Genomic DNA, 27,756 nt, shown 5'->3' with positions numbered 1-27,756 from the left:
ACGAAATGCAGTTGAGAGGGCAAGCACTTGATTGCTGCATCCCAGGGCTGCTTGGTAAGGGTATGACATGTATCACATGCTTAGTTAAGTGGACCATTGTTATATCCCCCTGAAGGATCTGCTTTGCAGTTCTAGAGCCCTAAATTCCTTCTTCTCTAATGGTGAATTATTTCTCAAGGGCACTACTTTCTGCTGTTTCCAATTGTGCCACTCTGAACTCTTCTTCACTATCTGCAGACATAGATCTGTTTCTGTAAGTCTGAATCTCAATAGTGCATAGAACTCAAATTTATATTCCAGAAGCCTCCTTGGTCCCCATGTAATAATACAGAATAGTCCTTTGTAACAGAATAAAATTTTTTTTTAAAATGAACACTCAGTGAATGTACTATTTTTCCTAATTTGTATCTTTAGCATTAGTTCTATTGTTTTTAATCATAACAAATCATTTACCTACATAAAAGATATGGTTGGTGGTTAGTTTTGCTAAGTATAAAAAACCTGTGAAGTATAGTCAATTGGGTTGCAGAGTCCTGACAGCAGATGTCTACGTTGCTCTCTGAGGAACAGGTTCAAGGTTTTACCAGTGTATTATGTTCAACTGAGTTCTACATAACTCATATAGAGAAGAGTGAATTTACTTTTTCTCCTGGAGAGCCTGAGGTTTATTTTTCCTGGACATATATCTGATATTATTCTGTTTCTTTACTTGTATAGACAGAATCTGTGTTTTTTTGTGTTTGTTGTTTCATGAATAACACCCAGTTACAGGAAAAGAAACTTCTTTTTGAATTTTTTTTTACTTTTGAGAGAAAGAGGAGAGAGAAAGCATGCACATGAGTGGGGTGGGAGAAGGGAGAGAGAGAGAGAGAGAGAGAGAGAGAGAGAGAGAATCTCAAGCAGGTTCCATGTTCAGTGCGGAGCGCCACATGGGACTTGATTCCATGACCCTGGGATCATGACCTGAGCTGCATTCAAGAGTCACATACTTAACTGATGAGCCACCCAGGCACTACAGGAAAATGAAACTTCTTTAACAACAATCATAAATACTAGATATACTTGCATGGTAGATTCAGATAATACATTTTTTAATGGCTCATGATATCTTTTAGTGAGTAGTAAGGACTTGTACTTCATGGCCTTTTGTTATGCTATACATTCTGACAAATCAGATGCGATTGTTTTATTATGGTTAGTTCTACTGAACATAGAGAATGTGCTGAAGATTATTTTATTTATTGCTTTGAATCAAACTACAAAGAACTACACATATTTCAAACTCATGACTCATAACCAAAGAGATACATGAAGACCCTCAAGTGGTCATTTTATTAAACAAATACAAATTTGAAATGTTTATGGTAAAATACATCAGTATCGAACAAAAATGTTTGTAAACAGTAGTTCTACAACTGGGAAGACATCTTGGTTTTATTAATTTTGGTGACATCTTCCCAACCATGTCTAATCTTTAGTATCTTCTTCCTCAAGCATGGCAGGAATAGTATGGCTTTACAAATCAGGACAACAATTGGAAGGAAAACAGCGATCATAAAAGTTGGAGGTGTATACCATATAAATTGTTTTATATCTACCCATTTATTCCAGGCGAAAATCAATGCATGTATAGTGCCCAGCAGAAGGCAAACAATTCCTAGCTTGCTCTGCAAAAGAAAAAAAAAAAAAAGATTATGTTGGTGGGATTGGTTCAGTAAGAGTTTGTTTTTTCTGACCTTTTCTGGATATATTCTGCTGCTTGGCAATTCTTTCATTCACCTGTGTTTATTTCCCTATCATATTTGTCAATAATGTCCACTCACATCTTTCCATTCTTTTCACATATCCCCGCCTTACTTTGGGTAATGTCTTTGTCCCCAGGTTATTTAAGAGAATCCACAATCAATCTCCTCTCAGTCTCAGCCAATCAATAACACTGTCTTCCTTTTCTCCACATTTTTTTCATTTGTCTTATGACATTTATTTGATGGCGCTTTGTCTCTTGAGCATTTGCCTTCATTCTATCAAGAGATATCTACGATCAGGGACTCTTACTCATCACAGGCTCCCTGCAGAATCAACACAATGATTTGTGCATTTTGGGTGCTCAGTAAATATTAATGGGTTGACTGAAGATTAGTGCAAAAATCAATTTGGTATTAGTGATCTTTACCAATTATGAAAGCAACTAAAGTAAGTGACTCTGATTTTGGTGCATGGATACTAAAGTGAATAAATTTGGCCCATGTTAAAAATCAAACATCCTGATAAAGTAGAAAAACACCAACAATTATTTCCACTGTTTGAACAACACATAGAGACATGAAGATGTGAAGAAAATTTTCAACTTGCACTGAGATACCCGGCACTATCCAGAAAAAGTTGCTTAAAAACAGTTGTTCACCTACGTAATTTTATGGCATTCTGACAATAGCTTTTCCAGATAAGTTTTGACTTTGATTCATTTTACTGGAAATGGTCATTAGCCTGCCAGAATGAATCCAACTCACAATTATTCAGCAGTAAGCACTCTTAAGCCCCAATGAATACAATCAAATAGCTAAGTTTATATTTTCAAATATAAATCTCCAAGGTAAATCATGCAGTAACTAGTTCTTGAATTGTAAATGAAAAGTTTCTAGGTTATTAATTGAAAAATACATGTGATTGGTTGAAGATCAAGTTAACCAAGTATGTACTGTATTCTTATTATGGGTTAGGTATTGTGTACATAGTGGGAATGGGCTGGAATGTCAAGATGCAGTGTGTGAATTCCTAATTAAATCTGAGAAGCGATGCTCAGCATATGTGTGACAGGCAGAGCAAATGTAAGAAGAAAGTTATTTAATGAGGAATGGAGAACTCTAATGCCTATAATGCTGAGCCTACAAAATCAGCAAATACTGTGCTTGGAAAATGTGGTGCCATTTCTAAGCTCCACTGGAAAAATTCAGATGGAGACATATTTTCCAACCTCATCAGATGTCCTGATAAAGTGTCTGTAGAAGTATATGTATAGACCTGTAGAAGAGATAGTGGGGAATGTCTGACTTTGTGGGAATTTCCAAAAATGCCCACCCATAAAAGCTAAAGCAATATACTTTAAAAAATCTTGGCAATGCCTGTGACTAAATTAAATGTAGTCCTTTGACTCTGGTCAGACATGAATCCCCCCTGTGAATTCTGGCACATTGCTCTTCTTAGGGTGTAATCTACCACTAGCAGATTAACCTCAGTAAATCTGAGACAGTTTTGAATTCCAAGAATACAGCAACTTCCAGTGAGAGAGCTACATGAAATGGAAGTTGGAAAAAGCAGCCTTTAAAATTAGATATTAGAATATCTTCGGTAGATAAAACTCCGTATTTCAAGGAGAGATGCTTTTTTATGGATAGTAACAAGCTGTGTAACTTAAAAGGCATAAATAAAATCAGGGGACAGGCAAAAGAATATTTTCATTTTGGGGGAACTTAAAAACTGTGGATATTAAATTCCTAAAATATCACCTTTGTAGTTAGTAGGTGAATAGAAAATTGTCTAACAAGTTTCAAATGTTAGAATATTTTTCTTCGAGTAATGCCTTTTTATTTATGTCTAGAAAACACTTCTATTTAGAAGCAACAGGGAAAAATGATTGGAGAGCACGTTATTGATTGGAACAAGTGTGGGATTTTTGCTATTGGAAAACCATCTGTTACTTTTTTATGGTGTAAAGTCAATATACTTGATGATATTATAAGCACAAAAAGATTTGCCTCTCTGAGGGGCCAGAGTTCTTTTATATATAATTTACCTGGATATAGTGAAATTCTCTCCATGTCAGAGAGTCGCTCACAGATGGAATAGATGTCACAGCTAACAGAGCCAGTATTGCGAGTGCCACAATTCCCAGAGACACATAAATTTCCATTCTCCATACATCATGCTCAATCCAGGCATCTTCTTTATTTTGTTGGACCTACCAGAGGGTAAAAAGAGGAAAGGCATGCAAACAACATTGGTTTCTGGCAGATAAGCCTCCTTCTTTCTACATTCTGTCTATGACGGGAGGGCTTACTAACTTGGAGCCTCCACAAATCTGTGACTTTTTTTTGCATTCCTCTAAGCAAAGTGACATAGGAGACATCAGTCTCTTTCCTTGAATGCAACATTTACATAATCTGTTTTATTAATTTATGTAATAGTTATTTGATGCTTAGAATTGTAATGTGCATGCTTGTGTGGTGAAGAACAATTAGAGTTACAAAGTAATCTCATGAGGGTGGCAGAAGGTTGCTGTGTGGCCCTGTCCATGAACAAAACACGTATTTATGTTGTTCAAATTGTAGTTTACTATTTTCAACTGAAAAAAAAAAAATCCTCAGCGTAAAACTATTTATAACAAGCCCCAATGAAGAGTTACACTAAAACATTTAAAAATGCAGATTACATTCCCAGCACAGCATTTCAAGACAGGTTTGGGGTACTGATATTAAAATAAGATAGAGTTAATCTGTAGATGACTTAGACTTTTTAGTTTAGTGATATTATCAATATTGTCACCTACCTGTTGATATGCCCAGTTTAGCAACTTGTATCTGTAGGATCGCCTCATTGGATAGGATAAACTATAGATCGCATGCAGTACAGCAAAAAAGAAACTGAGAAGCCCAAATTGTTTTCTTGTTAACATCCATCTATCCAACCAATGTGGAAATTTCTTATATTTGGTTCCATTATGAAGCTGTACAACTGCTGCTATCACACCTGGCAAATAAACCAGTGCCAAGAGGGTGATGGAAACCATTGGCAAGACTTTGTTGATGACCAGGATTGGAATTTTATAAAAATAATGTTGATGGGAAGTTACAAAAGGGTGAATTATTTCCCTCAGAAGAGTGTAAAGAAAAGTCAGAGATGATACGATAGCAGCAATTTTAATTGGCAAGCGCCACTTTGGAAAGAGATCCTGTTTGTGTTGAAGCTCCGCGGGGCAATCAAATTCATCACAATGGGTTGTTTGGTGCATGTGCAAAGGCACAGGTCTTTTTAGCATGCTGGTCTCGCCTGAGTCCTTATTCTACAATGGAAAGAAAATAAACATTTAAAAATTAAACAAAATAATGGGATTTCTCTTCAACTAATTACTTATTTTGCTCATTGTGCTTATTAGTAAAAAAGGACATTCAGAACCTTGCTTTTGGATACTGGTTAGCTGAAGATGTCATAGTCCTATGTAGCACTGATCAAAGGTAGACTTAGCTGTGTTAGGATTCTCCATTATAAATTTTTTAAAAATGTTTATTTATTTATTTTTTGAAAGAGAGAGAGAGAGAGAGAGAGAGAGAGCGAGCATAAGTGGGCAAGGGCAGAGAGGGGGAGAGAGAATCCCAAGCAGGCTCTGCACTGCCAGCATAGAACCCAACACGGGGCTCGATCTCACGAACTGTGAGGTCATGACCCAAGCCGAAACCAAGAGTTGGATTCTTAACCTACTGAGCCACCCACATGCCTCTAGGATTCTCCATTAGTTTCTGTTACTCATTTTTCTGTAAGACAGAAGGATACATGCTTTAAGACTGAAGATATCTCCATTAAAGCTCACACCATTGTATTTCTATGTTGAAGGCACCAAAGAATAGAATAATGTAAATGGGAAACTAAAATTGAAAAACTTAAAAAAAAATTCAGGAATCCTTGGTAAAAATAATACTTGTAGGTTACATAGATAGTTGTATTTGTTTTATAATATTTTTATTGGTTACTGGGCAACTCTCCACAAAGAATTAAAGAGTGAATTCTTCCTTAAGTCAAGTACAAAGGATCAAGAAGAATATAGTCATTACAATTATGAAAATATCTAATTTCCATCATGATATACTTTGATTTTATATTTCTAAAATATCTCATTTGTGTAATTAGTGATTGTCAACTACTCTATCAGAAGGTGCAAAGTTTATATAAGTAGTTAAATCCCATAGGGATGATCTATTTCCTAAGAAAGTTATACTTCTTTACCCAGTTGCATTTCTAAGCAGTCAACAACTCAAAAGAAGAATGCTTTGAATATTTGGTCATTTCCCCAACTGACTAATACACCAGCAAGGTAAAACAAAACAAAACAAAACAAAACAAAACAAAACAAAACAAAACACTTCTAAATAAGAACTTAGAATGTTTCATATTGTATTGCTTTAATTAATAAATTTACTTTTTCACCCAGTATGTTATTTCTCATTTCTTAGAGCTCTATATGTAGAACCATAAAATTTTAGTGCTCAAAATATTAGTCATGATCTTGTTCATTTCCTCATTTTATGCAGAATAACCTTAATTCACATAGTTCTCTATCATTTTTAGTGTTTAAAAGTAGCCTCTTGCCATTTGACTTTTACTTTCAGTGATAAATCACTGTTACATCCAATGCTTTTTCCAGGTGCTCCATTTAGAAGGGAGTTGAGCATGATACAGCTTCTGTCATCTCTGCATGTTAAAACAATCTAAGTACAGTCGACTGAGATCAATTTTCTGGTTAATGATGAAGATTTATAGAACAGCAGGTAAGATGGTTAACTTGAAAAATGAAGATGATTTTATTTTATGCACACTTATTTTATAGAATGTGTGCTAGTACTATCTTATTATTCCCATTAAAATAATTAACAAAAATAATATAAATAAGTAACACTAATATAATTATTATATATACTATTTTTCCTATTAAAATAATTAAGGTAAAATAATTTCTGTAACAACTGCAGGCAATACCATTTAGAAAGGTGAAAAGGGTTTGGAACAAAAAACTTCCAACACTTTTTCAGTCGAGTAATGTAAGGTGGCACAAAAGTGGGACAAATGATTCTTATTCCAAAATGGAATTTATTTGTTTAAATGGTGAATCATCAATTAACTTGATGATCTCTTGGTAAGCTGCCATAATACCTATGGAAAAAAAAATGCATGCTCACAAAATTACTGTTATATGGGCACTGGTGACTCTTTCTACAAATTTAGACCCACAGTATGTTAGAAGGAATTGGAAGGGCCTTGGAGATGAACTAGTCCAACTCTCTCATTTTATTGAAAAACCAAGACCCAGGATTTTCAGTGACTTATTTGAGGTTATTCAACTAAGTCCATGACAAGTCAATCAAGGTAGACTTTCTCTTACATACCACACTATACCTTCACCCACCACAATATCAGTGACAGGAATCAGAGTCAAGATATCAGGCAGCTAGGGTGAAAATCACTTTTACAACCCTAGGAGATGGAGGACAGCATTAAAATCATGTTTCTAGATTTTAATTAATTATTATTATTATATTACCAAATAATCATCTTCTTCTAGATTTCTCCTAGGTTTCATTGTCCAAGGTTCTTGGTTTGTAATGTCTTGTCTGTTCTCCATTAATTCTGTAAAATAGAATTGCTTCAGCCACCTATGAAAACACAATTATCTTCTTTGAGTCTAATGTTGGATAGATAGGGCAATATGAAAAATTTACTCACATTAGGACGAGAGTGGCCTAGAAAGTGTAATTAAAATACAGATAGTGACTGATTTACTATTTAACCTCACATAATCTGTAAGAATCTCAAACTAGTGCCCTTGTGTCAACAGTAACTGCTTTTCTTTGTTGACTATTGGTGCAATGAGTGACAAACATGTCTATAGGGAATTCAATGAGTCAGATGTCACCTTTTATTTTAGGAGAAGTTGACTCCTGGTGCTCATTTAGAGGAAAGCCAACTCTGCTCAAAGGTAAATAGAATTAGGAATGCTTTTTTTTTTTTTTTTTTTTTTTTGAGGCACAATGCTATCAGTAGAGGTTGGAATTGGCTGATGTAAGATTATCCTTTAGGAAGTTGGGTTGAATAGACTTTTGGGGTTGATACTGGAATCTGAAACAATTAAATGACTTTATAGGGACAATGTATTCTGAGGTTCAGACAGTAAACAGAACAGACGCTTTTGGAAAGGTGGACCCTGATAGTGGCATAAAGGACCAAAAGCTGTATGTTCAGAGTGTCATTTTCTCATTGGAGTAACAGGTTGGTTTTTGTAGGTAAGACATGAACTGTTAGTATATTTCCACAGGGGTTGTTGAATCGTGTTCAATCATTGACATGCTAATTCTCCAAACTTCCTGCCTGACAAAAGAAATCTCTTTCTTAACACCCTTCACAGGTCCTCCTCAGGCTTGGGGTGGCATTATTATTTTTTTTTTTTTTAAGGAAGAGAAACATTACAATATTATTCACTGTTTTTTTATTAGTTCTAAATTTATTTCTGAGGACTACCTCACCAATTTGCACTTCAATGAGAAAAACAGATTAGATATACCACAACTTAACTGACAGAAACATTCCAAGTGTTCCTGAATTTTAGACCACCTATAATACTTTATTAAGTGCAAAGTTGTTTCCAGGAGTAGCTTAAAATACTTTAAACATTCTCCAACTTTTATTTATTAAAAAAAATTTCTTTTAATGTTTTTATTTATTTTTGAAGGAGAGAGAGACAGAGCATGAGCGGGGGAGGAGCAGGAAGAGAGGGAGACATAGAATTTGAAGCAGACTCCAGGCTCTAAGCTGTCAGCACAGAGCCTGATGTGGGGCTCAAACTCACGAACTGTGAGATCATGACCTGAGCCTAAGTCAGATGCTTAACCGACTGAGCCACCCAGGTGCCCGCATTCTCCAACTTTTAAAGGTTTGCTTTTCTCAAAAAATAAAGAGGAGCCATCTTTATATAATGCCAACCATTTGCCTTTGTTGAAGTGCTCTGAGAACATTTTCCATATATTATCTATCTTGAAAATTTGCAGTGTTCATGCTGAGGATATTTGTTTTGTTCTGCCCACATTTTCTCCATTTGGAGAAATGGCCCTCCTTCGGCATATGACTCAGTCTTGGCTAATCACAGTTTTCTGTTTCCTTGATGGCACTGATTGGCTTACAGATGGCATACAACCGTAGTTGAATTATTAGAGTCCCTCTCTGATATTTATATATGGAAGTGGAAGATAAAGAGATGTCCTTAACATGTTTTTAAGTTGGGATGATTGAAGCCTTCTATGCTTTCTTCTACATGCCATAAGGAGGAAGATATCTTCAACAGAACAGGAGAAAGCCAACACACGAAAGTACAAGCAAGAAATGGGGAAAGACACAGAAGAGTCCTGGTGATATATTTTAAGTATTTAGAGTTCCGGAGACCAGATAATGAATTTTTCAGTCACACAAGCCAATACATTTCCTTTTTTGCTTTAGTTTCAATAGGGTATCTATCGCTGGCATTTTAAAGACTCCTGAGTAAAGCATATGCCAATCATCAGATATTTATGGAACTCAACTTTATAATAGACAATGAGGAAAAAGAAATGAGACTTTATGTCTGTTCTGGAGGAGCTCACAGTTTATTTCCTTAATAAATATTATTCCAAATCATTTAGTGATTTAACCAACATTATAGAGTACTCTGGGAGGTGGGTGTGTGTCTACGAATAAGAATAGAAGTTTTATCTACTGTAATCGAACAAAATATAATGCACTACGTTTAGATGTTTTAACTCTGAGTTGTAGGATGGCAAAGATGTTAACACACAAATCTACACTTATTCAATATAAACTCATTAATTCTATTGTGAACAATAATATTAGGCAGTGGGAATGTGAAGTTAAATGAGATGGAGCCTCTGCTCTCAAAACCTCAAAGTCTAGGTGAGAGGGCAGAAATTTCAACAACTAACCGCATGGTAATGCAATGAATTCTAAAGGAAGGCAGTTTTATAGACAGATTGTGGCACGGAAAGGGTGAGAGCTCTCTTGCAGACCTGGTCCTGGGGCGTCAAGCAAGTTGGCAGCATTTGCTGAGTGAGGGCCACTTCATACAGAATCTGGGTGAAAAGGCAAAGTGGCCTTGGAGAAGTATCCACCCATTCATCGCACTGTAGGAAGACCATACTGAAGAGCAAGGCCAAGGAAAAGTCCAGGGCAGTGAGGGAGCCTGTTGGCTCTGTGGTCCACAGTTAGATTTGTGCCAGAAACCAAGAAAATAAAATACCAGTCAAATCAAATATGTTGGTTTCCATCAGACATTAACCAAATGTATAATTTAAATTCTACAGTAAAATCTTTTCATGAAAGAAAAAAAACCCCAGGAAACTACATAGTGTTCAGATGTTTGGAACTCCAGATTTGACCCAAAGTTCTCTAACTTTCATCCCATTTAAAAAGCAAAACATATTTTTGATGCGACTGTTCTGTTTTGCTGTACCAGGATGGCTGCTGACCTGATGTTCCTGCTAAATATTGACACAGCCCAACTGACTCATGTTTTTGTCAAAGAGTTTAGAATATGAAGAAACTGGATGACTAGAATACAATATGAATTGCTTTGCACTTCCAAACCTTCTAAACTTTCAAGCATATACTTGTTTCACCACATTTAACTATGTAAAGAGAAGATGTTTTTTTCACTGGGCTGGTTTTTTTTCTTTCTTTCTTTTCTTTTTTTTTTTTTTAACGCATTGCTTAATATCTGTGTTAAATAAATCTTAGTCAATGTCAGGATATTGTGGGATTTTTTTTTTTTAATACAGGGAAAGAAATTTAGAAGTGTTTGTAAATGTTTATGTCTATAAACCCCTTCTGGTGGGTTTGACCCATGACATATATGAAGCCTTGATCCACTATTTGGAGAGAACTTGAATCTCAAACCAGATCCTGAAAGAGTAGGACTAATGTTCCCAGAACTTAAAATGAAAACTTCCTGTTACTAGGAAACCTGAAGTCAAGTCACACGATTTTAAGCACTATGTACCATTCATCAATGCTATGCAAACCCGCCGCGATTTTGCCAAGCTGGAAAACTTGCCATCAGAACCCAACCGAAGGACAAACTTAATAACCCATCATACTCCCCAAGCCCCTAGCGAAAAGACTTCCTTGTGAGTCCCTGGCTCCCAGCCCCTGGACCGGCCACAACGGAGCAGTGTGCTCCGGGGAGAGCTAGGCAGGAGGGCAGCGCGTCCTGGAGCCGCGCATAAGGGGAGAATTGAGCTACACTCGCCCCGGAGCGCCTCCGCCCCAGGGCTGGGAGGCTTGCAACCCGCTACAGCCTTCCCGAGACTGGGAGCCCGCGCCCGCCCTCCCAGGGGCACCCGGAGACGGGGAGCAAGCGGCGAGCTGGGACGATTCTAGGGACTCACCCGCTTCTAGGCGCAACCGTCCGGACGGTAAGTTGCGGCGCAACTGCTGCGGGGAAGTGCCAGCCCCACGCGGCGTCCAAGCCCTGGGAGTCCAAAGCCTGCACTCTGGCTGCAGACCCCGCCTCCGTGTCAGTGGCCCGTCCAGCGCCATCTGCAGGTGCCTAGAGTCCGCGCGGCTCCTTGGAGTGGCGTTCCTCGGAGGTCCCAGAGACCCAATCAAGGGTATCCCCACATTGCAACCTGGCTGCTCCCAATTTTCTTTCAAATGGCCCTGTCTCCTGCCTCAGGTCTGCTCCTCGGCCTCCCACTTTGGTTAATCTAAGTAACGAACACTGGTGTAATTCTTTGGAGCAGTGGTGCTCAAACTTTAATGCGTATCACCTGCAGGCCTTGCTAACACACTGATTGGGGCCTCCCTCAGGGTTTCCTGATCCGCAAGTCTGGGATGGGACCCGAGTTTCCGAATTTCTAACAAGTTCCCAGGTGATGCTGGAGCACTCTCAGATCACACTATGACATGGACTGCTTTAGAGCTTAGCTAGTCCATTTAAAACTTCGCAGTCTTGCACGCTAAACTGCACAAACTCTGTCATAAGCCCTTCAACTCCATGCTAACTCCTCTTCCTCGCCTCTGATATATTAAAGCCAACTTCCCATACCTAACCCAATCAGGTACTCCAAACTGAAATTAAAGCTACTGTCACTATTTAAAAGTGTTGGGGTGTTTTTAAAAAATGAGGGTTATGGAGAAAGAGAATGTGTGCGGGGGATTTAACTCTGAGTTGGAACCAGCCTCAGGGTTAGCGTGTCTGAAACCTGAATTGCAACATTTGGGGAGTTAGTGCACAACATCCCCAGAGCTAACCTGATTAGAAAAACAAGGGAAGATAAACTCTCAACTGCAATTTCATGATTGTAATCAACTAAGGGCTGTGCCTGTTTTAATATGTATTTTTTTTGTACTCATTGACTTTCCACCGGGTAATATTAAAGCCCTTTGAAGATTAAATTACCATGGACTGACGCCTTGTGGTAGAAATAGAATCTTACACTTTATTTCTAGTGAAACTAGAAAATAATCACTTAAAAAAGTTTTGGAAAAAAAAAACCTCTCTGTATTTATTGCACAAACCACAAAGAATTAAGAATGAGTCTAAGCACTGTTGAATTTTTCAAATGATCTTGGGTTTTAAGTGATTGAGCAAAGCAATATTGCTTTCATTTTTTAAGCTTTGGTAGAACAAAGGTCATTCTCTTTTTAATAATATATTTTGCACATGAAGAGAATAAGGAAGTTATTATTATATTAATATAAGTTGGCTAATTATAGAAAATTCCAACTAAAACTGTTTTTCTTCTTCTAATTAAAACCTGTAAAATCAAGCCCAAATGTTTTGTTTTATACTTAAACTAAAATTTTTAAAATTAAATTAAGCTTAATTTAATTTAGTTTAAATTCAAGTTAGCTAACATATAGTGTAGTATTGGTTTCAGGAGTAGAATTTAGTGATTCATCACTTACATATAACACCCAGCGCTCATCCCAACAAGTGCCCCTCTTAATGCCCATCACCCATCTAGCCCATCTGCCCCACCCACCTCCTCTCCAGCAACCCTATATTTCAAAGTGAAAAGATTGAAAATATGAGGTTGTTTACAAATTAGTTTGTAGATATTATAAAGGCAACACAATGTTGGATTAAAAAACCATGGTATTAAAGAACTTCTACTGAGTCATCAGGGGTTAATATTACAAATGAAATTTCTGCAATTTTTGCGTACAAATGACCTGTGATTTGGGCATGAGATAAAGAAAAAGTGTTTTGTTTTTGTTTTGTTTTTTTGAGAAACACAAAGCCAAAGCATGTAAAATGTTCTGAGTCAACCTCTATATAGCACAAACTTTTTAAAACCAGTATGCTTTGTGGAAAACAGTGTTACCGGTTTGAATTTTGAAAATTTTGAAAATCAGACTATCGGTTTTGGCATGACACATAAGCACTAGAGAATTTTAAAATAGGAATTCAACTGTGAGCTACAATCGAATATGAATCATTCAGAATATTTTGTGATGAACTTAAACTATAGCAAGAGATTATACTAACAAAACAGTTCTTCAGTGTTATTTGAACTAAACTAGTGATTTCACACGAATATGTCATGGGGAAAGTAACAATAATTTAGTATCTATGAATACTTCTCTCTGACCAATAAGCAACTTAATCTTAGAACTTGATGGGATGACTGCCATTTAAGAAGAATGGAGTATGATGGTGTAAAAGATAAAATAAAAATGATCGCACCATTGAAAATAATCACAAGAGCAATACACAGTAAATTGTAAGTTGATGATAAGAACTTTATTTAGTTTATCTCCTTGGGAAATCAAACTAACTCCTAAGGGCACAGTAACTCAAATTATGATCAACATATTTCCAAGTCTACTTACTAAGAATGGTCAGATATATCTTAAGACAAGGAAAAAATTACCTGAAATTCATGAAGAAATATTTTGTCAAAATGATAATTTTAATGCACACATGGTAAAGGTCTACTGGCCTAATTTTCTAATTCTGCTACCCTTCTATGATAAATTCTCTTCACTCTCTCAAGATTTCCTGTTAATGATCAAAGTACTGTGTGTGATTAATTTGTCCCCAAGTCTGTATGTGAAGGTGGTTGGGAGTAGACAGAAGTTCTACTGTTGGGCTTGGGATTAAAAAATTTTTCCACGTAATCTACCCCAACCCAATTTATTGTTCTTTTACCAACACTGTTAAGATTCAACATCTGTTCTGGGTAGATTTTAAGAATAGCTGGTTTATTTTGGTGCTCACAGATCTATCTCTGCCCAAATACTGCTTAATGATGCTCAGAATTCCATGACAAAATATATTCTATTCTCTTTGGATCTTTTTTAAAAAAATTATTTTGAGAGAGAGAGAGAGAGAGAGAGAGAAAATCCCAAGCAGGCTTCACACCATCGTGTAGAGCCTGAGAATCTGACACAGGGCTCAATCCCACCAACCAAGAGATTATGACCTGAGCTGACATCAAGAGTCAGATGCTTAGCCGACTGAGCCACCCAGGCACCCCTATTGTCTTTGTGTCTGTTGTAATTCATCAAAGGGCTAAAGTCCCTGGAAATGGTACCATATTAAGCCTCACCAGTTATTTACATCCTACTATAAATAAATATTTCAGTCTTTTTTTGAAAATATGTTCTAGTATAGGGAGTGAAATGTCAGTAACTTGAAGATTTACACTGGGGAGCTGTAAAAGGGTTGTATCTTAGAAGAAAAAGAAGCACTAGGACCAAGGGGATAGATTTCACAATTTCCATAATGTTACTTAAACTAGGCAATTTCTCCTTTCACCACATGTGTATATCAGACATTATATGATAGTGAAATACACTCTTGCTTAAACCATTCCATCTTGGTCCTCCTTGTTATAGTAGCTAAGCCTATACCCTAGCTTGTTTGATATAGCACTTTTTAGAGTCTGTCTATATTAAATATTTTTATATGTGTTTCTGTTATCCTCATTAAAATGTGAACTTTAAGCAAGTAGAGACCTTGCCAACTTTAATCCTTGTATCTCTTGTAACATAGGGATTGATGGAATAGACTCATTGTAAATGTTTGTGGAAGGTGATTTTGGTCCTTGGTCTCAGAAAAGTTGTATTGGGCACATAAATATGGAGCCTATGAATGTCTAGACATCATTTAGAGAAAAACTGTGGCACATATCCATTGTTACTTATTTCTTTCAAACAGGACACACTCTTACCCACCTTCCTTAGTCTGTATCCTTCTTGATTTCTACAACAGGAACATGTAGGTCCAGAGTTGTCATTGTCACAGAAATTACAGCCTTACCTGTTATGGGTTGCAGGAAATGGGGAGCTGGAGAGTGTTGGATAGGGGGAGCTGGTTCAATAGATAGTTCAAGAAGGCTGATTGGTAGAGTTAGACCTAAAGTCTCTTGTAATGGACTCTGGCTTATAAAAAGTCCTTGGCATAAAGAACCATGCCTACTGATTCCTGGATTTGAGATTTCAGAAGAAAGGACACTATCAGTTCTGAAATTCCTACTCTTTCCCAGGACTGTGTTTGGTTCTCTCAGTATCCCCACTGTATTGCTATAATCCTCTGTTTACAGGTGAACTGAAGCTTGGAAAGTTCAAGTAACTCAATCAAAGTTGTATAGTTTTTAGAGGTCAAGCTGGGACTTCAGTCAAAGTCCGCTTGATGCCAGTTCTCTTGTTTAACACTACCTCTATAACCACAAATACACAGCCAAAGTTTCCTCAGGCTGTACTTGGTTGGGGTGGGGGGAGGGTGGATTCAAGAGAGTAACAGTTAACAGAAACCATCCGATAATCCATTCAGCTTCCCCTCGGTATCCGTTAGAGTGTTGGCTAAGCTACTCTGACAAAGAAGACCAAATAGGGCGTTTAAACAAGTGGTTTCACTATCCTGTAATAGTCCTGCAGCAGGTATTCCATGTTGGTGAGGTTGTTCTGCTCCACGACGTCATTTAGGCACACCATACTGACCCCTTCCATCTGGCAGCTCTGCTGTCTCCTAGGGCACTGTTCTTGGCATCATGGCTGAAGTGTGGCGTAGGCAGATCCAGGGTCTAGCTGGCAGGAAAAGGAGAGAGTACAAGTCTAAAGCAATTATCGAGGCAGAAATTGAACTTTCTCTCACATTCTATTGCTGATAATTTAGTCATGTGTCAAGGTAGGCAGAGAAATGTAGTCTCTGGCCCAGTGGCCAGCTTTTAAGGTCTGTTAGTGTGTAAATGGGTAGCAAATTTTGGCAAACAGCTAGAAGTCTCTGCCACATTCTCCATTCACCTCCAACTCTGATCCTTGTGTTCATACCAAGCTTGGGAACTTTGATTTCTTCCTTCATTGGGCTTAATGTCTTCCTCATTCTGAAGCCTGTTTGAAAGTTCAGGGTAAACTTGTTACGCACAGCTTAGTCTTACACTGGAGGGTGTTAGTACCAAAGCAAGCCCTTATATGTCTTGACCATGAGCATCCTTGTGTGGAGGATCTCTTACACGGTCTTCCTGCTGGCTTGCCAGGTATGGCTGGACGTGGCGAATACTCAGTGGGAACACTGCTTGGTTCCACTATGAAGCTCCTTGCTACCATAGAATTAATTTTTCCTTTTAATTAAAAAAATTGCCAGATGCCATAACTGAAAAGCAATACTAGGGGTACCAAGAAGGCAAATCTATATGACGTGTTATTTATATTCCCGAGAGAGGAGTATTTATGCAAAGTGACCCAGAGCCCCTTCTTAGCAGCTTTTCCAGTTTCAGCACCTTGGGTTTCTAAAGTCTTCCTAAGGACCGGAAACATATTTTTTTCTTAGCACAGAAAATACCAAAGCCCTAATGCATATTACTTTGTTAATAAATACTCATTAAGTGCAGTGTGTGTGTGTGTGTGTCTATCATTATGCTGAATTCTGTAAGTCAACTTCAACAGTCATTTAAAAGACTCTTGCAAAGAAATTGCAGTTTGAAGATAAATGTCTATAATGAAAGCATAAGCCAACAAAAAGAAGGTGAAAGAACTGGCATGTTTTGTTGCTGCTGTCTTTTGTTTTTATTTTTTGTCAGCTTCACTGAGATATAATTGACATGTAACGTGGTTAGTTAACAAATTCATGACCTCACATTGTTAACAATTTTCTTTTTGTGGTGAGGACTTTTAAGCACTCTTCTCTTAGCAATTTTCAAATATACAATGCAGTATTGTTAAGTATAGTCACCATGCTATACATTCCATCACCAGGACTTACTCACCTTATAACTGGAAGTTTGTATTTTCACCACTTTCGCCCATTCCACACCTCCCCACCTCTGCCCTGGCTTCTGGAATCCACCAGTCTATTCTCTCCACATGTAAGTGATATCTTTCTCTGTGTTTATCTTTCTCTTCCTTATTTCACTTAGCATAATGTGCTCAAGTTTCATATATGTTGTCACAAATGGCAGAATTTTCTTCTTTTTTATGTCTGAACAATATTCCAGTGTGTGTGTATGTGTTTGCATTTGAGTATATATAATATATCAAATGCATAATATAATATATCAAATGCATCTCTTCAAGAGATCTCTTCAATATGGTGATTTTATTTCCTTCATATATATATATACACACACACACATATATATGTATATATGTATATAAATGTGTGTATATATATATATATATATATATATATATGTATATGTATATATCCAGAAGTGGGCTTGCTGGATGATATGGTAGTTCTATTTTTAATTTGTTTAGGAACTTGCCATACTGTTTTTTTTTCTTTTTCTTTTTTATAGCGGCTGTACTGGTTAAAATTCCCACCAACAGTGTATAAATATCCTTGAGCTGGCATTTTTTTCTTACTTCAAGTTAAACCTCTTTGTCAGTTTCATTACGAAGTAATTTTTGGGAAAGCCATCCAGAAGACCATTTGAAATGTGGATTTATATCTAGCATAGATAGTGACAAATCTTGCCTTATTATGTTCAGATTTTAGCCTATGATTGTATATATGTGCTTATATTTATAAGTATATTAGGGATGTATACATAGATAGGGTATATGATACAAAAATTGAAGAGACCTTTGTTGTAAGGAAAGGGGAACATGGAAAATTTCAGTAGGAGAACCGGAAGACTCAGAGACTTCTGCACTTTCCTTACTTTGTACTCTGTGTTCTCTGCTAAACTGTCAACTGTTCAGAGGCAGGGGCCATTTCTTTTCATTTGATTTCTCAGGCTTAGTAAAGAACATAGTATATCGCAAAGAGCTGATAAATTGCTTCTTCTTGGGGAGAATTTAAGGAGCAAGTGGTCGACAGTGTGAAGTGCTATGAAAAGGTCAAATAAGGTAAGAAGTAAAAAAGACTGTTGGATTCAACCTTTGAGATGACTCAGTTAACTGTATGCAAACATTGAGGGAGGAAGCCATACTGAGTGCAGCAATGGAGAAGTGGGGAACAGACCCTGATAGGTTGGATACAAAAGGAAGGAGAGCTGGAGCAGCAGCTAGAGAACATTCTTTCAAGGTTGAGAGAGATTAGATTCTTCTTATAGGCTGAGAAGAAGAGAGCTGCATGTAGAGAGAGATTGAAGATCTATGAAAAAAAGAGATTAGTTGATGGAATTAGGTACTGGAGAAAAGTGAACAGAGAGGAGAAGCAGAACATGGCAGAAAAATTATCTTTGGGCAGAAGCAGGGGCTCCCTTTTTCTCAGAGATTAGGAGAAAGAAGAGAAATGTGAGATGCCCACAGTCTTGTGGGGAGGGGTGATGGACAGTGAATGAGCCTTGGTCTGATGGGAGTCAAGACCAGCTGAACAGGATGGAGGGTACGACTCTGAAACTGCAAAAATTGATGAGGCGCCTGGGTGGCTTAGCCAGTTAAGCGTCCAACTCTTGACTTCGGCTCAGGTCGTGATCTCACAGTTCATGGGATCAAGCCCCGTGTGGGGCTCTGCACTGACAGTGCTGAGCCTACTTGGAATTCTCTGTCTCCTCTCTCTCTGCCCCTCCCCTGCTCACCTGCTTTCTCTCTAAATAAATAAATTAAAAAAAAAACTGCAAAAATTGATGAGTTGTTCTTTGTCTTCAGAATGTATGCCCTTTGAGTAAAATGGGGTGATAAGATATATGAATAACTGAGTTCACTAGTGAAAAAATTGCAGAAGCACTTAGAACCAAGAACTGGGTAATAAAATACAGACAGAGGTGCCTAAAATTCATGGAAGTGATGGAGCAATGATTTGGCATTTATTTTCTTATGGAAAATATAGTGGAGAAGTGGATGTTTTTTGAACTTGGCCTCTGAAGAGTGAAAGTTTTTTCATGGGGAAAAAGAAAGATTTTGTTTTCTCTCCAAAACCAGAAGTGGCATATATCGATTGAAGTTTACTCTTGTCTAGCAACATGTTTATGTCTAGAAATTAGCTTTATAAACTTGGTAGGGTTCTTCCCCCAAAGCACTGCTTCCTTGGGTTAACCAGAGGTTTTCTAAGTGTATTGGTTTTGATTCCTTAGGACTTCCTGAAGATTTCTCGTTCCTCAGTGAGCTTGTTAAAGTGTTAGCTTTTTTCATATCTCTATCCCTGAGCAGAGAGCATGACTCATAGTAACTGCAGCTCAAAAAAAAAAAAAAAAAAATTGAGTTGAATTCTCCCACTCAGCCCTTGCTGTCAGCCTGTCTTTAGTTCTGCTTTTGTATTCAAGTTAGCCTCCCCCAACGCCCTCATTTTTGTCTACACACCTCTATTATAGCTCTTTCCTGATCATGTTCTAGTTCATCATGCAACATGCTTATCTCTCCTGATAAGGGCAGCTACAGAATCCTTAAGAACATCATGAACTTCACAGGGAGAGTGGTCAGTTGGGATAATTCAACACAAAACACAGAAATAGGTTGGTGGACAATTAAAGCGAACTTTATGCACTGTTTCCGGCTGAGGCGGGATAGGGTTTTACCAAGGAAACCATATTCATCTTCTCAGTGTGGAAAGGGGGCCTTTGGAAAGTCCAGACTTCACAGCTTCTGCAGAGTTGATTCAGTGGTGGGCTGCTGTGCTGTGTGGCCACACGGTGGCGCCAGAGCCCTTTGTGGTGAATATGAAGAGCCCAGGGCATCTGCCTCTGCTGCTTTCTGCGTACATTGTTTCACCAGATTTTTTCAAACTTACTGTAAAGAGAGAAGGATGGCATTTTTTTGTGATTGTGTTGGTATTATGATAGCTGCGCATATTCCAAGGTCTAAAGAATTTCCATGAGGCTTAGCCCCTGGATGGCTCAGTCAGTTAAGCGACCGACTTAGGGTCAGCTCATAATCTCATGGTGTCTGAGTTCGAGCCCCGTGCCCCGCTCTGGGCTGACAGCTCAAAGCCTGGAGACTGCTTCAGATTCTGTGTCTCCCTCTCTCTCTGTCCCTCCCTGGCTCGCTCGCTCTCTCTCTCTCTCTCTCTCTCAAGAATACATAGAGATTACAAATTTTTTTTAAGAATTTCCATGAGGCTTATAGTAGGCATCAGATTTGGTATGTTCACTCCTGTGTGTGTCTGAACATCATCTATGTTTGCTTATGTGTATACACATATATATGCGTATCGTTACATACTATCCTTTACTATCTACTATCTACTATCTACTATTTACTATCTAATATTCACTGATTTTATTGGTACCAAATTCTTACCATTTCAAGCATTTCCATAAGTTATTATTTTTTATTGAGGTATAATTGGCCTATAAAATTATGCTACGTTCAGGTGTACAACATAATGTTTTGATATTCGGATATATTGAAAAATGATCAGCATAGTCAGTGTAGTTAACATCTGTCACCATACATAGTTACAAAAAATGTTTTTTTTTGTGATGAGAACTTTTAAAATCTATTAACAACTTTCGAGTATGCAATGCAGCGTTATTAACTATAGTAACCACACTACACACTACATCCTGTGGCTTATGTATTTTATAACTGGAAATTTGTACCTTTTGTCCCTCTTCACCTGTTCTCCATCCCTTCCTCCCACCTGTGGCAACCACCAATCTGTTGCCTATGTCTATGAGCTCAGTTTTTTAATTTTTTTTCAGATTCCACATATAAGTGAGCTTATACAATATTTGTCTTTTTCTGTCTAACTTACTTCACTTAGCATAATGCCGTCAAGATCTATTCATGTTGTTGTAAATGGCAGGATTTCATTCCTTTTCTTTTTCTTTCTTTTCTCTTCTTTTTTTTGTTTTCTTCTTTTTTTTCAATATATGAAATTTATTGTCAAATTGGTTTCCATACAACACCCAGTGCTCATCCCAAAAGGTGCCCTCCTCAATACCCACCACCCACCCCTTCCCTCCCTCCCACCCCCCATCAACCCTCAGTTTGTTCTCAGTTCTTGAGAGTCTCTTATGCTTTGGCTCTCTCCCACTCTAACCTCTTTTTTTTTTTCTTCCCCTCCTTCATGGGTTTCTGTTAAGTTTCTCAGGATCCACCTAAGAGTGAAAACATATGGTATCTGTCTTTCTGTCTCTTCTTTTTTTTTACATTTTATTTACTTTTGATAGAGAGAGACAGAGCACAAGTGGGGGAGGGGCAGAGAGAGAGGGAGACATAGAATCCGAAGCAGGCTCCAGGCTCTGAGCTGTCAGCACAGAGCCCAATGTGGGCCCGAACTCACAAACTGTGAGATCATGACCTGAGCCGAAGTCAGACGTTCAACCCACTGAGCCACCCAGGTGCCCCACTTTTTTTTTTTAAACAAGCTCTGGCTAGTTTTATTAAAGAAAAATTTTGCATGATTTACTTTTCACCAGTCAGTTATGACATGCTTCTAATGAGATATCAGAATCATATGGATCAGTGATAGCTGGAGTGCACACTCTGTAGTATTTCCCACGTGCTGTGCCCGATTCAGTGTTATTGCCCCTGTAGTGATGGATACTAGTTTTGGCCAACATGGCGTAGTATTCTATTTCAAATTTCCTCAAGGATGGGCAGTAGTTGGCAAGGATGACCAGTTTCACTTTGCCATGTCTGATCATTTTCAGAGTCTGCTTGAATCCCAGCATGTGCTTTCCACTTTTTGTAATGAGTGGCTGCCTAGAGTTGATCAACTCCAGTGACTTTTTTGTCTTCCTAGCGGCCACCATCTTCCTGCCTTAGGTGCGGGATGGACCCAACCAAGAGCAGCTGCCAAGATGGCTAGAGCAAGAAAGGAATAAGTTCCCACCAAGATTTCATTCCTTTTTATGGCTGAATAATTTTCCATTGTGCGCGAGTGTGCACACACACATGCATGTGCGCACATACATTCCACACTCTAGTTATTGCGTCATCCTTCAACAGACACTTAGGTTGTTTCCATGTCTTGGCTATTGTAAATAATGCTGCAATAAGTAGGGGGGGTGTATATCTTTTTGAATGAGTATTTTTGTTTTCTTCAAACGCACACCCAGAGGTGAAATTACTGCATCCTATGGTACTTCTTTTTTTAAAGTTTTGAGGATCCTCCCTATTGTTTTCCACAGTGGCTGCACCAATTTACATTCCCACCAACAGTGCACAAGGGTTCCTTTTTCCTCCACATCTTTACCAGCACTTGCTATTTCTTGACTTTTTGGTGATAGCCATTCTAACAGCTAAGAGGTGATAGAAGTTATTTTATTTAATGTGCATAAAACTTTGAAAATAGGTACTTTTTTCATTTTATAAATCAGGAAATTGATGCTTAGAGAGGATAATGTGCTCAAGCGCACAAAGCTTTTCTTTGCAACAACAATGTAATGCATCTGATAGTTCCCCTTAACTTTCATAACATCTTAGTGAGTCTAAAATATATGCATAGAAAAATTGGAGCAGTTTATAGTCAATTGATTAAAAAGGGAACAAAGTCTTGGTGACCAAAGTGTTTTTCTCTGGTTCCTAACCTGTTGAATATTAGCTTCTGTGAGTATGGGGATCTTGTCCTTGGTCAAAGTAGACACATCACACCCAAACTTCTGCTACAGCTGAAGCACAACGATGATCTATGCAGGTTACTGTAGGAGGGAAGAAATCACCCCATTCCCCAAGCAGCTTTCACAGCCCCACTTTAACCTCAGGCATTACTTAAAAGATTTGTTTAAGAAACATGAACAGCAGCTGTGAGCTGAGACATTGCTAAACTGACATATGTACAAACTCATAATATGGCTATTTTAATTTTAATTTGTGTTTCTCTAATTACCTGCAAGTTCTGCAAGTTCAAGTATATCTTCATAGATCACAGGTTATTTCTTCACTGATTTTGTTAGAGCATCTTTTGCCTACATAACAATTTGTTTCTATAAAGTCAAGTAAATCTACCTTCTTAAAAAAATCTTACTTATAGTTATTTTCCTAAATTTTCAATCCCTTATTATATATTTCAGTCTTTAATGTGTCTTAAGGTTATTTTTATATGTTGTGGTAAGTAAGGGTATGATTTTATTTTCTTTCAGACAAGTGGTGGTTTGTGCCAAGCTATGCTTTCCCTACAGAATATCACCTTTTTCATAATTAAGTTACTATGTATAGCAAGACCTGTTTGGGTTTAGCTTTTTTGTGTGTTTTACTAACTATTCACCCTTCACCATGTGACCCTTTTATTCTGGTCACTGTGGCCAAGGACTTCATACCAGGTGTTTAATAATTGCTTCATTACTTTATTGTATATACTGGAATGTGGCGATCAGAGGTAGAGTGAAGGAAAAACCATCTTTCTAAGACCCAGATTCATGGTCTATATGAGAAAATAATTTACCCTATTTCATGAGGTAGTTTTCAGGATTAAATGAGAAAATGAATGTGAACTGTGTGGTGCATAGAAAGTATTCAATGAATGTTACCATTATTACTGGAGAATAATGGAGGGCAGTGTTGAATGAAGGCAGGGAATTGGCAGTAGGAGGAAGGAAAGGGCAGTGTAAAGCAAGAAAGATCAGATACATGAGGGAATGAAGGGCAAAGGAAGGGCGGCCCTCAGTTGCATTTGGAGGCTGAAGAAGCTGTTAAGTTCCTCAGTCCTGATTACAACCTGCCCCAAAGTTGTAGACTTTCTGGCAGGAGACTTAGAGATTATCTAATTTAACCACGTTGCATGAAAGAAAAATGAATTCTGGGACTTACTCAAGGTCAGTCTGTGAGAGCTCCCAGCCTGGAATCCAGGACTCCTGACTCTGCTTCTTGTGTTGTTTTACCACTGCTCACATCACTTGATGTTAATTGGGATATTTGCAAGCATGAGATTGAGGTAGATTTTTGTCTGTATTATATGAGCTCACTTCAGAGCCTTGAGTTGCTGAAATATAATGCCGTATGGAATTGAGGGAGGGCAAGGTATTATAACTTTAAATCAAAAGGACAACTTACGTGGAGGCTTTGTTCTCCTTGGCATAGTATCCTCAAGTTCATGGTGCATTCAATACATCTCTTCCTACAAAGGCTACATGTAATGTGATTGTTCCCTATTATGAGAGAATTATGGCTTCTTTTGTGTGTGACCTCTTCAAGATGCTTTCTATTATCTTTACTTATGATATAACCTTATAGAGACTTATTTCTCAGTAAGATCCCAAATATGAATAGCAGTAACTTGATTTTATGGGCTAATATATTTTTGATAGAGTTATGCTTTCTGAGTATTCCTTAGAGAAAAATCTTACTTATGTAGGTATATTAGCATCTATCTTTTATATACATGGCTACTGGACAAAGGCAAGTGGGGAGTTGTTTTTTGAATGGTTTCTGAAGTTTTAGAGACTGTTAAAATGGAAGGACCATTTCCTTTAAAATTTCATTGCAAAATTTTATTTGTGGGCCCGGACAGAGTCACTGTACCCTTTTATAGGTCATTTTTATATGTTGCTAATGAGATTTTTCATTTCACTATTCCAGAAAGTATCTTTTAGAAACAATTATGCCTTTCTTCCCACTCTCAGATATATACATCAATATGGGTGAAGACAAAAGTTGGAACTGTGATAACATTATGTTTATTGTGGTTGCCACTGACAAAAGTACGTATTTATTGAATGAAATGTGGAAGTGGTAGAACAGAAAGAAGGAAGTAAGAATGAGTGGTACTTTCATGAAGCAAGTGGAGTTATTCTTCTGTTGAGAATTTGGTGGTGCCTTTCTAGAGAAAGACAGTATTTTCACATGTGAGTAGGACTACACCAGATATGGCTGCTTTTTAGCCATATAATCATTACTCAGTTTCCTGGACTCTCAAAGCAATATATTATTAAAGGAGGCATGGTCTAAAGGGAAACAGTGGTGAGTGCAGAAAACAGAAATGGAGTGGTTGCTTTCTGATGAAAAGCTTTGGGCATGTGACCGTTTTTGTGGGTTCCAGGGATTTTGCTGACATGGGGTCCAGAGATTTGAAAGTGTGTGAATGATTGAAACCAAGAGACAGGGTGTAAAAAAGGAAATACTAGCTTCCTTGGTAAGTCAGAGATGGTGTTTAAATGGAACTGAGTCTGTTGATTCAGTTTTTGTGGTTTAACCTATTGAAACAGCTGTTTTCATCAGTGGCGCCATTAAAAAACCCTGTAAGAGGTTGACAGTTTTTGCCTCTTCAAACAATGCTACAATAAACATCTTTGTACTGATATTCTTACCCACTGGCACTTTATTTCTATGTGGTAGCTATCCATGCAGGAGATTTCTGAGTCTGAGGCTACATGAATTTTAAGTGTATCTGGTAATGGCAGATTGTTTCTTAAAAACACTCTTATAATGACTCACATTTCTGCTAGCAGTGCCTTCTCCTGGCAATGCCATCAAAGTAGGCTTCACTAAAGAAATGGCTAATCTGGTATATGTACAAACTCATAATATGGCTACTTTAATGTGTTTTTCTTGGGGCGCCTGGGTGGCTCAGTCGGTTAAGCATCCAACTTCATCTCAGGTCATGATCCCATGGTTTGTGGGTTTGACCCCCACATTAGGCTCTGTGCTGACAGCTCAGAGCCTGGAGCCAGCTTCTGATTCTGTGTCTCCCTCTCTGTCTGCCCCTCTCCTGCTCATGCTCTGTCTCTCTGTCTCTCTCCATCTCTCAAAAATAAATAAATGTTAAAAAAAATTAATTTGCTTTTCTCTAATTGCCTGCAAGTTCAAACATATATTCATAGATCACGTTATTTCTTCACTGATTTTGTTATAGTGTCTTTTGCCCACATAACAATTTGTTTTTGTAAAGTCAAATAAATCTTACCTTCTTTAAGAAACCTTACTTACAGTTATTTTTCCTAAAAATTTAAATCCCTTATTGTATATTTAAGTCTTTAAGGTGTCTTAAGGTTATTTTTATATGTTGTGGTTAGGTAGGGGTATGATTTTATTTTCTTTCAGACGAGTGGTGGTTTGTGCCAAGCTATGTTTTCCCTATAGAATTCAAATATCACCTTTTTCATAATTAAGTTACCATATATAGTGGAATCTAGTTGGGTTTAGCTTTTTTGTGTTTTATTAACTATTCATCCTTTACCATGCCAGCAACAAATTGATTTGACTACAATGGCTTAATAGCATGCTTTACTCTCTGGTGAGGAAAATACTCTCTCACTCTTTTATTCTGTTTTATTTATTCTATTTTTGTTTTGGATTTATCAAACTATACATGCTTACAGTTTAAAAGTATAATAATTTCGGGGTGCCTGTGTGGCTCAGTCGGTTGGGCGGCTGACTTCGGCTCAGGTCATGATCTCGCGGTCCGTGAGTTCGAGCCCCGCGTTGGGCTCTGTGCTGACAGCTAGGAGCCTGGAGCCTGTTTCAGATTCTGTGTCTCCCTCTCTCTGACCCTCCCCTGTTCATGCTCTGTCTCCCCCTGTCTCAAAAATAAATAAAACGTTAAAAAAAATAAAAAAAAATAAAAGTATAATAATTTCATAAGACTTTTGTCCCTTCGAAAACCAGCTGTCCATGTTGGCTCTGTTGTCCCCTTTCCCTCTGTTAGAGGCAATAATTAAATAACTTAGACATTCCTACTTTACATTGAATTTCATGTTGATATCCCATTATGTTAGATGAGGATTTAGCTCTCTTTTGTTCCCCATCCCTGCAGCACATGGACCCTGCCTATCTCCTCATCCACTCAATGTACATGTATATTGTACTTTTGGTTAGAGAAATATTCACTGATTATATTATTATAACTCTATAACTGTATTCACAATGGAAATATTTAGTGTACTATGATAACTTCTCTTTTCTTATACAACTTTTTAGTCTTCCAAGGGTTAACAGTGATTTTTGTGACTTGCTCAGTTTTTAATATATTCACTATCAATTCATTTCCAAATTGGCACCAATTGCCTAAATCTCCTCCAAGAGGTTCTTTTTTTTTTTTTAATGTTTATTTATTTTTGAGAGAGAAAGAGCGTCAGTGGGGGGGGGGTTGCAGAGAGAGGGAGACACAGAATCCGAAACAGGCTCCAGGCTCTGAGCTGTCAGCACAGAGCCCGATGCGGGGCTTCAATACGTTGAATGTGAGATCATGACCTGAGCAGAAGTCTGATGCTCGGCCAACTGAACCACCCAGGTGCCCCTCCTCCCAAGATGTTCTGATGCATCAGATATTCTATCCAGTGTTTTCTGATTGCTTCACTCTGGAATGGTGGCCCCCTCAGCCTGAGGCACGCTTCTTTTCTGGAGATCTCCTTTCACTAGCACCTAGAGATTCTTTTTTTCTTTCTCTCTTTTCTATGCAATCTCCTCTTTTCTCCTCTTTTCCTTCTTTCTTGGTTAACTATTTCACTGACATTGAACTATAGATTCCTCAGGGAGAAGGCATGAGAAACAAATCGACACTTTGTATGAAAGTCTTAATTCTACCTTTACACTTGCTTGATGGTTTGGCTCTGTATGGAAGTCTAGGTTGGATGTTATTTCCCCTCAGAAATTTGAAAGCATTGCTCCATTGTTTTCTAGCTTCCAGCATTACTTTGAGAAATTCAAAGTCATCTGTGTTTCTGTTTTGTAAGTGAC

General features: G+C 37.8%; 2 protein-coding genes across 2 annotated transcripts; both read right to left on the bottom strand.

The window, feature by feature from the left end:
• Positions 1-1,404: 1,404 nt before the first annotated feature.
• STEAP1 (STEAP family member 1) lies at positions 1,405-7,405 on the bottom strand. Its single transcript, XM_047094536.1, has 4 exons — positions 7,310-7,405; positions 4,547-5,059; positions 3,794-3,958; positions 1,405-1,667 (listed from the first exon to the last, which is right to left on the bottom strand). The coding sequence occupies exons 1-4, from the start codon at positions 7,388-7,390 to the stop codon at positions 1,410-1,412; spliced, it is 1,017 nt and encodes a 338-aa protein (XP_046950492.1). The 5' UTR covers positions 7,391-7,405; the 3' UTR covers positions 1,405-1,409.
• Positions 7,406-21,560: 14,155 nt separating this feature from the next.
• Positions 21,561-21,896, bottom strand: LOC124522833 (60S ribosomal protein L30-like). The gene has a single exon (XM_047094476.1). The coding sequence runs from the start codon at positions 21,894-21,896 to the stop codon at positions 21,561-21,563; it is 336 nt and encodes a 111-aa protein (XP_046950432.1).
• Between the last annotated feature and the right edge of the window lie 5,860 nt (positions 21,897-27,756).

This window comes from Lynx rufus, unplaced genomic scaffold, assembly GCF_022079265.1.
Source record: "Lynx rufus isolate CCGP_SWC_20201006 ecotype Redwood Valley unplaced genomic scaffold, mLynRuf1.p SCAF_4, whole genome shotgun sequence".
NCBI lineage: Eukaryota > Metazoa > Chordata > Mammalia > Carnivora > Felidae > Lynx > Lynx rufus.
The sequence above is the reverse complement of the archived record's forward strand: the minus strand, read 5'-3'. Positions and strand labels throughout refer to the sequence as shown.

Bases quoted from the DNA above. Each gene is read 5' to 3' on its own strand.
- STEAP1 (XM_047094536.1), bottom strand. From the start codon at position 7,390: ATGGAGAACAGACAAGACATTACAAACCAAGAACCTTGGACAATGAAA. The intron at 5,060-7,309 runs GTAATATAATAA...TTTCCATTGTAG, and splicing joins TAGAAGAAGATGATTATTTG to AATAAGGACTCAGGCGAGAC. The intron at 1,668-3,793 runs GTAAATTATATA...TTTCTTTTGCAG, and splicing joins GAGAATTTCACTATATCCAG to AGCAAGCTAGGAATTGTTTG.
- LOC124522833 (XM_047094476.1), bottom strand. From the start codon at position 21,896: ATGGTGGCCGCTAGGAAGACAAAAAAGTCACTGGAGTTGATCAACTCT.